This window comes from Bombus terrestris, chromosome 3 (genome assembly GCF_910591885.1).
Source record: "Bombus terrestris chromosome 3, iyBomTerr1.2, whole genome shotgun sequence".
Classification (NCBI taxonomy): domain Eukaryota; kingdom Metazoa; phylum Arthropoda; class Insecta; order Hymenoptera; family Apidae; genus Bombus; species Bombus terrestris.
Genome location: NC_063271.1, coordinates 18,763,778 through 18,780,000, shown reverse-complemented (window position 1 = coordinate 18,780,000; position 16,223 = coordinate 18,763,778). Strand labels below are relative to the sequence as shown.

Genomic DNA, 16,223 nt, shown 5'->3' with positions numbered 1-16,223 from the left:
AAGCCTCCCACGAATGCGTTGGAATTGTGATGGAAAATGAAATGCAATTGCGGTAGATAAACCCGTATGATAAATTCTACGTGCAGTATCGCGATGCGCCTTTTCTTGTTGCCGAACGTTAATCACGGGAAAGTAAAGACGTGTCTTCTGCAACCCGTATTTGTTCACATTCGAAACGTTGTTTGTTCTTTCAAACTGGAACGGTCGTGTTTTTCCGAATGCCTTCACCGATAAAGAACCTCGTCTGTCAGCAAAATTGAAACGGAGAAATCTTTTTGAAACTTCGAACTCTAGATACAGTCGATTTCGATTATAATTTATGATACAGGTTAAAAATAGGATTGACTTCTCAATATTTTATGAAATAATCATTTAACAGATTATGTTTGGTCTGTTCTTTTTTTTTTAATTTTACTAATATTATAGTCGACAAAATTAACTCTTGTCTAATATAACTTTCTTTTGATTCGCTACGAAAGAGGACACGGCGACAAAAAATAAATAATAATTCGCGAAATAGCCTTTTCAAAAATATTTTCATGAGCATTGTAATACGGCAGTTCGTTCGTGAGTGCCGAGGCGTGCAGACGTGTGTCCAGTGCCCGGCAAAGTCCACAAAGCAGCAGTGACCATCCAGTTGCTGCTGAGTGCCGAGACGTGCAGACGTGTGCCCAGTGCCCTGTGAAGTTCACAAAACTCCACGTGACGCCCATCTGTCGAAAGCGAATCCAACTAACCTAGCCAGGGGTTAACAGCCTCTCGACTAGTTCTTTCACACTGAATTAACTAGCTCGATGATGGCTCTATCATTTCCAACAGGCTCCCCGGAGCTAAATTATAACACCGCCATTTTTCCTCCCCCGTGGCAAGAGGGCAACACATCTATCCTGGTAAACGACCATCACACGAAAAAACGAAAGCTCGAACCAACCAAGACAAATGTAAACAAGAGTCAAACTAAACCATCAGCCAGCCAGGTGACCACCTACAATAGATTTTCAATACTGGAGTCCACGGAAGACTCCATGATTACAACCGAAAAGGTAAACAACCTCCATAATCAAAGAATTCCCCCTCCCCCACCGATATTCATAAACGACGTAATCGACATTCAGTCAATGATTAAGACTATCGAAAAAGAAATCAGCAAAGAGGACTACAAGTTAAAGATTAACAACAACCACGTGAAAATACTGCCGACCCACCCAGACGCCTATAGAAAGTTAACCAAGCTATTAAAAACATTAAACGCTAAATTCCACACATACCAGCTCAAACAAGAAAGACCATTTCGAGTGGTGCTACGCAACATCCATCACTCAGTTGATCTAGACGAACTAAAGTGCGAACTGTCAAACCACGGCCACGAAGTAACTAATATCAGCAACATTAAGCACAGAATCACAAAAAACCCACTATCCTTATCCTTTATAGACTTAAAACAAAAAACAAACAACAAAGAAATCTACAATATCAATCGCCTGATGAACTCCATAGTTAAGTTCGAGCCACCTCTTGTAAAGAAAGAAATAATACAATGCAAAAGGTGCCAAAGGTACGGCCACACGCAGAAATACTGCAATCACAACTTCCGGTGCGTAAAATGTGCAGGTAATCACCCCACTGACCAATGCACTAAACCCCCGGAAACCCCCGCCAAGTGTATCCACTGTCAAGGAGAGCATCCTGCGAACTACAAAGGATGCTCAGCCTACAAATCGCTACATAATATAAGGTATCCAAAACTGAGACCCAAGGACACAAACATACAAGAACCTAAACCCCAAAAACTCACCTCACCAACAGTATCCTATGCGAAGGCAACGCAAGGAAACGTATACAACTCGAAAACACACAGTGTACACACAGAAAATAGAATTCCCACCCCACAAAGCACAGACAACTTTACCAGACTCGAAAAACTTATCGAGAAGCAAACTGAGCAAATTAACAACTTGCTGTCACTACTCACACTCTTCATGGACAAATTCATAAGCACAGAAGCAAAATAAAACCAATGCGAATAGCTCTGTGGAACGCCAACGGTCTAGCTCAGCACAAATCTGAGCTAGAACTATTCTTAAAACAACAGCAAATCGATGTGATGCTCATATCCGAAACCCATTTCACCGACAAAAACTACCTCAAAATACACGGCTTCAACTTCTACCACACCCGACACCCCAGCGGAAAGGCTCACGGCGGCACCGGAATCATAATCAAGTCAAACATCAAACACTACGAACTTCCACCATTCCAGAAAGACTACCTCCAAGCAACAAACGTAGCAATAGAAGACTGTCATGGTACAATCACCACCTCAGCTGTATACTGCCCTCCCAGACACTCCATCGCCAAAGAAGACTTCGACCACTTCCTGGACACCCTGGGCAACAGATGCATAGCCGGAGGAGACTACAACGCTAAACACACCCAATGGGGTAGCAGACTGGTTACAGTAAGAGGCAAAAACCTCCTCAACAGCATAATATCCAACAACCTCAACTACCTTACCACATACGAACCCACACACTGGCCCACCGACACAAACAAAATACCCGATCTCCTTGATTTCTTCATAACTAAAAATATCTCGCCAAGACACGTCCTAATCAATTCCTCGGCTGATCTCTCCTCTGATCATTCCCCCGTGATAGTAACAGTCAGTTCAACTATCATCGAGAATACACCTAATGGCTCCATTCATAACCAACACACCAACTGGCAGCTCTTTAGAGAAGTCTTTACCCACACAACTTCAGCCCCAACCTCACTAAAAACCAATGACGAAATCGAAGCAGCCACGGAATACCTAAATGCGAGCATAATAAACGCTATCCGCGTCTCCACACCGGCAAAAACGTCCATCAGCAACCACGAATACCCCCAGTACATATTAAAAAAAATAGCAGAAAAACGTAGACTAAGAAGGATATGGCAGACCCATAGAACACCGGAGGACAAACGCAAACTAAACAACGCAACTAGAAAACTATCCAAAACCATAAAGAACTACAATAATGACCGTTTTCACAAATATCTCGCCAGCCTGTCCCCCACAGCCGACTCAAACTACTCACTATGGAAAGCCTCCAGGAAACTCACGCGCCCCCCACAAATAATACCTCCAATCCGCCGCCCGCAGGGTGGATGGGCGCGTAGCCCTATAGAAAAAGCCAACCTATTTGCCAAACACTTGACTGAAGTATTCCAACCCCATTCCTCCATAGCTGCAGCGGACGTCACCGAATACCTGCACACTCCCTTCCAAATGTCCCCTCCTATCCAACCCTTCACTTCTGCAGAGATCATAGAAGCTATCCGTCGCCTAAACCCCAAGAAAGCAGCAGGTCACGACCTAATAGGAAATAAAGCAATCAAGGAACTCCCCATAAAAGGGATTGCACTCATCGCATCAATATTTAACGCCATCCTCCGCCTTGAACACTTTCCTAAGGCGTGGAAAATCTCACTAATCACCCTCATCCCCAAACCCGGTAAACCAATATATGAAGCCAGCTCCTATCGTCCAATCAGTCTCTTACCTACCCTGTCTAAACTATTCGAGAGGCTGCTCACGAATCGTCTCCTTCCACTCCTAGAAGAATTGAAAACTCTCCCAGATCACCAATTCGGCTTCCGAAAACAACACTCAACAGTAGAGCAAATCCACCGCATAACCCACATGATCAGCCAAACCTTTGAAAAGAAAAAATACTGCTCAGCCGTATTCCTAGACATCCAACAGGCATTCGATAAAGTATGGCATGAAGGGCTACTCTACAAGCTTAAAAAAATCCTACCCCACCCATACTACTCCATCTTAAAATCCTACCTAACCAACAGACAATTCATAGTTAAATGTCTAGGCGCCACTTCCGCAACATTCCCAATAGAATCCGGCATACCGCAAGGTAGTGTCCTCGGACCCCTACTATTCTCCATCTACACTGCCGACTTACCCGTACCAAACGAGGTAACAATAGCAACATTTGCCGACGACACAGCACTATTAGCTACCCACGCAGACCCGGCAATTGCCTCATCCACTCTCCAGCGAAGTCTCGACTCCATGGAAAAGTGGTTCCAAAAATGGGGTTTTAAAATAAACGAAAAAAAATCCTCCCATGTAACCTTCACGCTCCGAAAACAAACCTGCCCCCAGGTCACCATTAACAACACAATAATCCCAAGCAAGGACTCCGTAAGATACCTGGGCATGACCCTGGACAGGAGGCTAACCTGGAAAAAACATATCTCGGAAAAAACAAAGCAACTAAAGGAAAAACTAAGAAAATTCTATTGGCTCACGGGCCGACGCTCCAAACTAAACATACAGAACAAAATAACCCTCTACAAGACCGTAATAAAACCTGTCTGGACCTACGGAATCCAACTATGGGGAACAGCAAGTAACTCCAACATTGAAATACTCCAACGCTTCCAATCGAAAACGCTAAGATCCCTATTAAATGCACCCTGGTATGTTACCAACGAAACAATCCACCGCGACCTCAAGATACCTACAGTCAAAGATGAAATACACAAGTCCAGAAGCAGATATAACACAAGAGTCAACAACCACCACAACCCACTAGTCACCCAACTACTGGACACGACGGACCAGATCCGCAGACTAAAAAGAAAATACCCTCTAGACTAAATCCTTAGTTTCTACTAGAACCAACAATATAAAACTATTATAATCCATGTCATTGTATCACGCCAAACTAAGTTACTGAAAATTCTCAACGAGAATTGATTGTAAATATTCTAATAAATAAAAAAAAAAAAAAAAGCATTGTAATACAAGCTTGCGAAAAACGAACTTGTAACTTGCAAACAGTTGTATGGGCCACCTGTACGTTATTCCTTGCTTTTCTATTTTCTTGACTTTCAAGCTTCGGAACAGTTATCTTACATTATCACGTTCTAATCTATGCCAATCTAATGCCTGAATGCATCAAGTCTGCTATGAAAGAATTTAAATAAAACAATTGTGAATTCAAATTACATAGATATAGATATATTAGATACATACATAGATATAGTTTAATACCGTTCTAATAAATGCTGATATTAATTTTTAACACGAATCATACATACGAAACATACGATACAGAAAATAGCTTTGATCTCGTCTACTGTTTTAATTACTTACACGCGTAAGCATGTAAAATGATAGCAGGCTTTTGTCGTGTTAATCTATCGTGTGAATATTCGAGTCAGCGGAATAAAAGTTTTATATAATTCGAAAATTTGTATGCCCATTTGATGTGTAAATGAACGCGTTAACGTTTATCCTAAATTTGTTAGAAAGAAAAAACGGAGGATAAAAGGTCGATTTCTCGCTGTAAATCAGAACATAACTTTATCGTAAAACTTGCACAACGTAATTTCGTATCATGAACAAATAGCTATAAATCATCAAATTCGATTCTATGATGCCTCTTGTTGAATTTATAACAAATAGGTTTATGATGGATACTATGGAGTTTAAAAGTAAAATGATATACGATTCGGGACTTACTTGGCTGTATTACTGGTTATCGTCTCGGTTGATAATTTACAACGACTTATTGTTATTTACGAGCCTTTTACTTTATTGCAGGCCGATAGGTAAAAGTGTACAACGAATGGTACTTTCTTTCGAACAAGTTTAGGATACTTAAAGACCGTAGGCGCACAATACGACAAGTATCATTTTTCATTTTCCTATGAAGACCACACACAAAGAACGTCAGTCTTTAAATTTTAACGTCAGTCTTTAAAATTTAGCACTTTAAATTCATTAAATATATACAATTAGATGCAACAAATTAGATGCTTCTCTTGTAATTTCGAAAGAAATACGGTAAAGAAATTGGAATGTTGATAAACTTAACTATTTGAACTAAAGAAAATAAGATAGCGTTCTTTGGCCGTTGCAGGAACTATAATCGCATCGAATATCCATTAAAATCACGCGTTTCGATTTCCTCGAAATTAAATAAATTACAGACGTGAAATGATTAAGTACAAATTAGTCTGCAGAAAGAACGCGCAATCTGGTAATTTTAATTGACGTCCGATCGATAGTTAATCTATATAGAGTATGCGCGTGGGTTGATGAATCGATGTTCTTGGTAAAAGCTAAACGATGCTAAAAAAACCCTTGATTCCTACCTGAAAGCTTGTCCATTTGTTGAAGGTGATACACAGCATCCATTAAACATGCTGGAAATGATCATTTTTCAGAATGGAACTCTCTCTGATTTTATTAACTTAAAAACCTACCGGAATTCCGGTTTAACTAGTTCCAGTTTTTAGTTGTTAATCGATCGTAAAACTTTTTTTGGAACGTTCACGGATACTTTTACTACGATTTTTAAATAAAATTTTGTACTATTTCAAATATCCTCTAGTCACAGATACTTAGCTGTTTTATCGTCATGTTAAAATATCGTCGTGATAAAATAATGCATCCTGATCTGCATTCGATGAAAATCAACATAATCGAAATAACAACCCGAATTGCTTATACGACCTCTTTATGAATTTTATCTTTAGAGCGTTACACTTTTCTTAAAGCTGAAACACTTCTTTCTTCCTTTCACCAAAGATAATATCGCAAACATTAATTATCGTATCAATGTAAACATAAGTTTTTAATTATAATTACAAATGTATTGCGCATTTCCATTAAATATCACCACCAAAATGCACTTAATTTACATGCAAATATGTATATGAAATTAATAATATATTGTTAACGAATATCACAACGTTTGGTCGAAATATGGTAACATTGCAGTTCGAGCACAAAGTGCAATGCACTGTTAAAGACACGATCAAAACCCGACAAACTATAATACTTTTGCAAAAGGAAAAAGTAGAAGAAACGAACCAAGCATGGTCTGTTATCGCCTAATAATAAAAATGTGATGCAAGTAAATGTGAACAGTGATAAGTGTGTGTGTGTGTGTTCAATTCAAAAATTCTAACACTAATTAGAAAAGTCTAATAAGATTTTCACATTTTCATTGAAGCACTAGCATAGCTACTGTTAAATTACGAGGCTACTTACTGTTATATAACAGGCAAAGCCAAGAGAATGAAACGCACAATGCCATTGTACCCTCGCATTACATCTTCTCATGTTTCCGAAGTCAATTTCCATAATTTGTTACGTATATATGGCCAATAATTTTTCATATTACACGATAAACACGTTACTGCTAAATATATGCAAGATAGAGATCGATATGATTCAAAGAAATCAAAAACTTCGCAGTAATGAATGTTATATTACTGGTAGATAATTACAGGTATTTATGTGTTATGTTAATATCGCAAAAAATATAAAATGTTTGGTATAATACTAGGTATTAAAGTATCAAAAACGGAATAATGTCTCAAACAATTTATATTCAAAATTGTAGCATTCAGTTAATTAGTAGCTTATCAAAGCACATATTACGCAACAGAGTTAACAGCAGAAAGATAAACAAGCATCGATGTCATGATCTTCTATTTTTATCTTTAATTTTCAAGCGTTTTCTATGATGAGACCATGAGATCTAGACAGACATGCACATCATGTTTTACAATGTCATTCCTATAAAAATAGCAGATACACGAATCAAATTATCCGGAGTTAACTTTCTAGAAAATAAATCTTCTTGATTTGCTTCAAATTCACGGGAAATAAAATTGCAGTCATTTGAGAAGATCTATTCCCAGGACATTCTACGTTTTCAAACTTATGCGCGCGTGCAATTCACGATGCTTTATATTCTTCTCTTTCAACGCCTACTCATCTTCATGCAAAAACTGGATGGAATACTAGCCTATGTAGCTCGCAATAGTATCGCATAACAAAAGATCCTGATGCAACACGACTCGTGTAGAAAATGCTTTACACTTTTGAAGCTAATCCTACGCTACGAAATACTAGTATTCGAAATACTACTATTCAACGATTTCGTGATGCGTCCAACTAAACCTGAAGTAGTACGTAAATAGTAAAATAAAGTATACATCTATAAGGTGTCCGTGTTGGACAAAGCGTACAAGTTAATATAAGAGAGATTGTATTACTCGTGTGTTGCGGTCGGAAGCAGGTATGTATAATATTTTGATTGTATGTCGTGTTCCCGCGAGAAAGTTTGATTTCCTTTCTCCCTTTCGAAGAACCGCTGAGACAAGAGAGATTTTTTCAATGATCAAATATATGTTGCATTCCCTAAACGTTATGTATTTCCATATATAGTTAAGGACATAAGTATTGGCACGCTTTATAAAATAGAATAACTTTTTTAAAATTCGACCAAACTAAACTTTTACAACTTCTTTATCTGAGCGTGTGATATAAATGTGGAAAATACGTTTTGTAGATTTATGTTGGTTATATATATGGTGAAAATTTTATGGAAATTAGTTAATGGAGAAACAAACAACAGGCATCGAGAGATAAACAAAAATGTAGATTTTGTAGACAGTCATAGAACAAAAATCGTAGAAAACTATGATTTTTTTATTTTTACCCGAAGCTCGTAGCAACGTTAACCGATTTCGATGAAAATTTCAGCATGTGTATAGCTAACATAAATGTACAAAACATATTGTTTAAATATACATTACAGGCTCAGATAAAAAAAGTTGTAAAAAGTGACCTTTGATATTTTCTACAACTTGCTACCAACTGCTATTTTTTCAAAATTTCTTCTACACGTAATCTAGTTAATTAATCCTTTTAATTTCTCAAAGAATTCGAGTTGTTTCACGATTGTCGCTTATATGTGCGTTCGGGACAAAAATCATAACTTTTAAACTAAACAATCTTCAACCTAAATCCTCTAATACCTTTTTGTAGAGAATACAGATATACATCGATTAGCATAAAGAAAAATATATAGTTTCATGAATAAAAGTTGTAACGATCTTTATTTTTTATTGAATAAAAAGCTTTTGCAAATGTTCACTAACGCAATTTATTGTTCTGTAATTATTGAGTAACTTTTGCTTCAAAACTTTTTTTATCAATTTAATGGAAATACCTAAAAATTGTTTGTGCCGATCATTTTATGTATGTAGGTTTGAGGATAAAAAGTCAAGATTATTTATTATTTGTTCAGCATTTTTTCATTTGTCCACATTTAGGATGGAAACTAATGAAAATTAGATAACGTATAAACATTTCAGAATAAGTGATCTAATGTTTACAGTAATACGAGTATCTTATCGTTTCGCAAGAGCACAATTTGAGTGCTTAAGGCCTGATCGTTGAACGCGTTAATAACAACCTTAACTATCTTTTCACTTTGGCCAAATTTGAGCAAATAAATTTGATGTCAATGGAAAACTCAATATGTCCAGAAACAGCATGCAAAAAATTACGGAGGTACTTTTTGGTGCTTTTTTAAAAAGTTTCTTTGACGTTAATAAGTATTTTATATAAACAATTAGAAGAATTTGTCATTATTACGTTAAAATTACTTACCAGCCTTAAAAGTACTATAGTATTAAAGATAATCTATGAAAATGAAATTAAGAAAACAAATATTCTGCTAATTGCACGTTTTTGAAAAGGTGTATTGATTTTTGCAGTACACTTTACAATTTTAACGACAAATTGGTATAGTCAGTAAAAGTAATAGGTAATATTATAAATTACAGTTTATTACTAGCACTATTTTACGATCGGAAAATTTTCAGACTTGAAATTTCGAATTTTTTACTTTTCTCCATTGAACGGACATATTGTGCGTTTCTTCCAATTTTAAAAATGACATTCTGTTTTAAAGAGTGTGCCAATACTTATGTTACCAACTGTATGTATACTATCAAATGTGACTTTGACTGGGAATTAATAGGATAAATATAAAAAGCTGAGTCAACGTTACGAGTATGTATAAAGTTCAACAGATAATGTCATTCGAAATTAAAATACATCGATTAACAAACAGACAACATAATTTGTCTTCGGGAATAAAACGCAATAAGCTATAATTTCAAGAGTTACAGATTTATAGAATTGTTTTTATAGAATGCTGAGAAACGCTGCACCATGGTTATTAAGCACACTGTTAATTTTACTCAGGTAATCTCCTCGTTAGAATAGCTTCAACAGTTGCTGTTTACGTTTTAACGTTTCGTCACTTATCTTTATACGCTAACAGCATTAATTGGAATGTTAGTTATATATATGTTATAATGTTAGTTATACCGTGGATACACCATTGTTTGCAGGAAGGAATAAAGAGATTGTCTAGTGGTAGTCTGACAGGAAGGGTTTCACTTCCTCGAGAACCAATTTCCTGTAACTGTAACATTCGATGCAGTAATGAATCCTTGTTGAATATTTGAATAAAAATCTTTATTCGTATGTACGTATATTCGTATAGTTTTATTAATACATTTTGTTAGAAGATACTTTACATATTTTTTATTATTTCTAGGATAAATGTAATAATATAATTGAAGCTCGAACTCTTTAGTGTTATTAAAGACTGAAGAGCCAGAAACCATACAAAACCGACTATCACTGATCTGACCTTGTAAGATAACCTTCCAAAAATAATAGCACCAGAGACTACTTATAATTCAAATTGAAGTACGAACGATAAGTAGAAATTGATATCGGAGCACAAACTGCTAGATAGGTGGACAATTTCAATGCAGAAATTGAAATAACACAATATATAGTTCTATACGAGTTAAAAAGATCTTGGAAGATTTTTCCCCGTTATCAAATAAGGTTGCTCCATTATTATTTTTGTATAATTTTCTTATCAATGAATTATGCGTATTATTTTTCTGATTAACAGAACCAAAGAATTCAAAGGGCAAAGAATCTAGATTACACGAAGCTACCAGAAAGTTCATTCTAACGGCATTTGCAATAATAGGCTACAGATATGCTAATCCATGTTTTTATGAATACAAAGAAGAAAGCGAAACAGTTTGCAACATACTTTACCAAATCGGACGACATCATTTGGAAATTCAAAACATCTTAATACGAGAGCAAACTTTAAAAATCGATAAAATTAAACTTATAAATGCTTATAATAATCATTTCATAGATATCAATAGGAATCAATTTTATCTAACGATAATATAATATTACATTATATTAATCTGTTTGAATATAATTTCCTAGTTATTTCCATTGCTTGTGGACAACAATTCGAAGTTGGTTCAGCAGCAAGCGCTAAAGATAGAATGTGTGCATTATTTCTGCCTCACATACTTTCATTTTTGCAATATAGGAGTTGTTTGAAGGTATGTTAAGAGCCCGAAGCAAAGATCATAAATATGCACAGCCACTTCCTTCGAATGCCAGGTGACGTTAGGTATGTCAGATCTTAAAAAGGAAAGAGCAAAACACGACCGGTAATGGTAGAATTTATTTGCATAAACTACTTAGCCCATTTATTTACTTCATTTGATCGCCATATTTGACATACTATATCATGCTATATTAAAAAGGTAGAAAATGCAGAAGAAAATGCTGAATTTAAGCGATAGTCAATCAACTAAATACCTAGAAATCGGCAATCCGTTTTTTTAACGAATCTGTTTTTCATTAAAGTTTTATCCCGATAATACTTTTATTTTAACTTTTACTATTTTTGTTAACACTGTGTGAAAATATTTCCTAAAAATATAATTAGTATCGTAGATTAAACTTAAAAATGTTGCGCAGTACTGTATGATAAATATCTTAAAACGTTCTGCGTCGTAATATCGGATAATTCCTTCGTGAATATTAAAATACGAAAATGCACAGAGATGCATTATTGATTAAGTGCTGGGTCAAGTGGCGTTCACATCGCTGAAAGACGATCCTTCTAGAACTGAGAAAATCGACTAGCGAAGAGAAGGGTCGAAAGAGGATTGTATAGGAAGATGCAAATTGTCGTTTTTTAAAACACGCCATTGTTACTCAATATTCGTGTCAAGAGCAAATTTTTAAATGTTCGAGTTTGCTTTGAAAGGTTATCGTATCCGGTAGAAATAATTGCGGCATTAATTACAACAAGCTACGATAACATCAAAAAGCTTTCTCGTTCTAATTACAAGCTTCATTAGGAATAATACGTACTTGCTCTATATAATTTCTATGGTAATTTAATCGTTACAACGTGTAACACAGACGTTAGAATTATTCGAATTTCACATCGTATTGTCGGAGTTTCGTATGAAAATATTACGTGCAAAATACAACGTGATGTTTTTAACTGCTTCGAGAAGATATAAAAAGCTAGCAAACGTGGTCACAAGATAAAATATTCTTTGATTGCAGCACACATATATCAAATACAATTCGCAGGCCGTCGACTTTATCGGTAGACAATTCCGTGATAAACGAAAAGAAATATACGGAGAAATGGAAAATAACACTGTTTTTTCTAGACTTAGGTAGTCGTGAACATTCTGTTTAAAATTTTTCCATTATTTAAACATTTCTCGGTTTTGTTTCATAAAATAAATTTCGTTAATATTCTTGATAAGAATGATAATATAAATTCTCTTTATAGAAATTATTGGAAACTTGATAGGAATTGTTGTACTTAATAATTTGTTAAAGGTTACACTTCGAGTAAGAAAATAGACAAATTTGTTACGTTCCGTAACCTCGGGATCCCGTCTTCGTTTACCAGCTGTATAAATATAATTAGTCACACCGCAATAATCCTAAGGAACCATTGTAAAGTTAAGCATTTTTACTTTACTCTTAACACCCTTAATTGCTACAATACATTTTTCAAGTCGAGAAGTTCCTTATAGTTATTCGTTAATCCGTTAAAAAATGGGAAAAGCAGGTTTTTTCCCATGTTCAACGGTCATTTCCACCCACAAGCGACCGTTGATGGGGCAACCAGTACCCATCACTAGTTCCCTATAAATACCGCCTTCACAGAACATAACTTCACTTGCTATCATTCCGTCAAACAGAATACATCTCAATTTGTTAATTACTCTTCACCTTATATTCTTCGAGGAAAAGTTAGTGTTATAATTATTCAACCACCCCCATTATGTTAATCGAAATAGGGGATCGACTGATTCATGGCGTCGATCATCGTATGGCGCACGACTCTCGTTGGCGCACTCTACCGCGACCGCATTTTTTCGCGAAAACGGTCGAACAAAATTAAAATAAATAATATAATTACATAGAATGAAAAAGAACATTCATGAAGCTTCTCTATCGGCACCGTGTAGTGCGCAGGCTTCTGACCTGCCCTAATCAAAATATCTATTCTACTAGCTCATAGATACAAAAAAAAAACAAAAAATCTGAACGACTCCCATTCACAAGAATATTACAAGACCAATTCTTTGATATCTATCGTGCATTTTTACAGTAGTAGCGTACCTATTTCTTATTAAAAGTACAGTATTATCATTCACAAACGAACCCATTGCGCAAGTCCGTGTTGTGCCACCGCACACTGAGCAAAGGTTGAAGAGTTAATAATAAATAAGCGACAATCTTTTTATGAACCACGCGTTGATAAAACGTGGTTGATAAAAAGGTACGCGTTTATTTGTTGAAAATGTATACTATTGAATTTTACAATTACTCTTCACATTTTTTGAATTAGAAAATATATAAATTGTTGCTGAGATATGCAAAATATTTGGAGGATCGCTGTATTAAATTTAAAAGGAGCGCAATGTGCAACACTTAAGGCTCCGATGCAGCTGCGGTAACTATTAGATTCACGAGCCGTGTCGATGAGTCATCGTTTCGGAGTGTGGAAGTCGTCTGTCAGGTACAAGCAAGGAACAATACCGATCGGTTGTCTTGGAGAATCAAGTAACTTTCCGTGTGTTACCATTAAGCAAAACCGCAAACAAAAAGACACGTAGATATTGCATAGATATGTCGGGTATATATAGATAGGGAGCACCTCTTGGTGCGGAATCGATCGCGTCTCGACGTCAGCCACGCAAACTTGTCCTTCCGAATCCGAGGACCTCGGTTGCAGCTGCATCGACCTTGAGCGTGAACCTGAAATTAATGTAGCGAAACAAAGGTTGCACAAGGTTGACATTTACCCTGAAGCATATTGTGATCGGCCTCTTCGTCCGTGAGGCAGCGGACGTTGCCGATGGAAGAAGACAGCAGACTCATGATTCCTCGTTACAGACGTTGTCCTCGAGTTTCACGGAGCGATTCGCAGTAACGAGCCGAAGTCGATCGGCGCCGGAATCACGGAAAAGCCGCCTGGTCCGTGCGCGTACGTGATTGGTCGAGCGTTGGCCGAAGCTCGTGTCCGAACCAATCGTTACAAAGTATCGGCTGGCCCGGTACACCGAGCGAGCCTCTACGAACGCACCTGTCGGCCGAGCATCCGGCCAACTCGAGAACGCTTCACCGCCGATCACTTTCACTGAATGTGGAAAAAGGACGGTCGCGATATCGTTTGAGAACCACCTGCCAAGCTTACTACCAGTGGTGGCTTTCCGATCCTCGATACGTTTTCGTCGATCCGAGGAGGAGTCCCGTTTCCTAGCGGTAACTCTATGGACCAGGCGGCCGTACGATTTACACTCCGATCGCCGTCGCAGCGTTTCTCGATCGCATCCCGTTGCCGTCGATCGTCGTCGCGATCTCTAAAATCATCCGAGCGAACTACGCGCACTACGACGAATCGAAGGTATACGACACGTCTGCTGTCACAAGCACCGTCGTTATTGGCTGCCTCGTACTAGCGGACAAGACGGAACACGAATATATTCTACTGCCCGGCACCGCCGCTACGTCGCGAAAGACGACGACGCATGACGCGTGCAGAGACACCGAGCACCACACACAACCGCGATCAATAAGCGTTGCCACGGCGTCTGCGCCGACAATGCGATGCCACGCCGGACGAGAGGAGAGAGACAGGGATTACGCGAATGTATCAGTGTGTCGGTGTGCCCGCGCTATCGACGCGACGAGTATCGACGATTTAGAGTACTCCCCGCTTGGAACCAACGGGCTCTCCTACTCTCCAGACTGACTCTACGTTAATCGGTTCTTTGACTTTTAACGTTATGCGTTTCTGCATCAACCGAGAAATAAATAAAGTATATTTCTTCTTTCTAAAGTATATTTTTGTCCGCTTTAACGTTTCGGATAATTAAACATTTCCGACTGACACTTTCAATCAAAAATCATTTATTCAAATAAATTATTATATAGTTAATTAACGCCAAACTCAAATTAATTGAGCTTAAGTTGCCGGTAAATTGATTACAAAGAGTCTCTTGGTACATTTTTATATGTAAATCATTTAAGTTCTCCCTTCCAGATAATAGAAGAAAGTCATTGACTATACAGGGTCCGGCCAAATAATATGTAAAAGCGGGGACAGCGTGATTGCTTGTGTGAGAATAAAGAAAAAAAGTGAATACAATTTTTCTGTTTAAGGCTTCATTTTCAAGAAGAAAAATTTGAAGATTTATTATACGCATGTACTAGGCCGATTTCTAACTAAATATGTTTAGATTTTATCGAGAACAAAGCATTTCCACGCGTAGAATAACTTTTTGCCGATTTAGTCCTGTCTGGTGCGGAGTTAGTCATGTTCGAGTATACTTATGATAAATTTACAAATTCGATTTTCTTGTAAACTAAGTTGAAAATGAAAAAATTGTATTCTATATTTATTTCTAATTTTATCGTAAGAAATCATGTCGTATCTCATTTTACATATTATTCGGCTGGATCCTGTATATGTATAGTTCGGCAAAGTGTTTAAAATCAAAATTTCGAAAGATAAATGTACAGAAACTTATCTTTAAGGAAATTATTCATAAATACATGATATGTTATATAGAAAGTAAGATAAAAGATAGTTAGATACTATTACCGATGTATTTTGTACTTTTATATTGTTTTATGCTTATCACAAATGGGAGACGTGTATTTTTCGATGCGAAGAAATAACGTATTCGATTTAGTCTCTTTAACTTATTTAACGCTATTTGAATTGACGTTGCTTTCGCGCCCAAAGTAGCTAGTGTTCGAACAACTTTCGTTAAGGTGAGTTTGATCGAATTGCCTCTCACCGCAACGTAGAAATATGTAGGACGAATTTAATCGCTTGATTTCCACTAGATTCTGAAAAATTTGTTAACTCTATACAGTAGAATGTTCAGTATCCGAAAAAGTAGAGACAAGTTATTAAAAAAAACGTAATAAGTATAATTTTAAGAAAAATTGTCATTTTAACATTAAA

The 16,223-nt window shown here is 36.9% G+C and overlaps 1 protein-coding gene and 1 long non-coding RNA gene across 6 annotated transcripts in view; one reads left to right on the top strand and one right to left on the bottom strand.

Moving 5' to 3' along the window:
• LOC100646644 (U4/U6 small nuclear ribonucleoprotein Prp31) overlaps positions 1–16,223 on the bottom strand; it is a 59,724-nt gene that overhangs the window by 29,631 nt on the left and 13,870 nt on the right. The window contains exon 1 of one of the 4 annotated variants that reach the window (XM_048404559.1): positions 14,053–14,818. The exons of 2 other annotated variants lie outside the window; for them this stretch is intronic. In XM_048404559.1, coding sequence (XP_048260516.1) covers positions 14,053–14,128 — 76 coding nt within the window. In that variant the 5' untranslated portion in view covers positions 14,129–14,818. Of the gene's footprint in view, positions 1–6,165; positions 6,217–14,052; positions 14,819–16,223 lie in introns of those variants that run through there. One more of the 4 variants, XM_048404560.1, reaches the window with a different exon arrangement.
• LOC110120164 lies at positions 6,414–11,339 on the top strand. Of its 2 annotated transcripts, XR_007223504.1 has the most exons (5): positions 6,414–8,102; positions 10,028–10,081; positions 10,231–10,367; positions 10,440–10,738; positions 10,809–11,339. It is a non-coding gene; the product is annotated as an uncharacterized LOC110120164 (long non-coding RNA). The 2 variants fall into 2 exon arrangements; XR_007223503.1 differs by lacking the exon at positions 6,414–8,102 and having other exon boundaries at positions 9,937–10,081.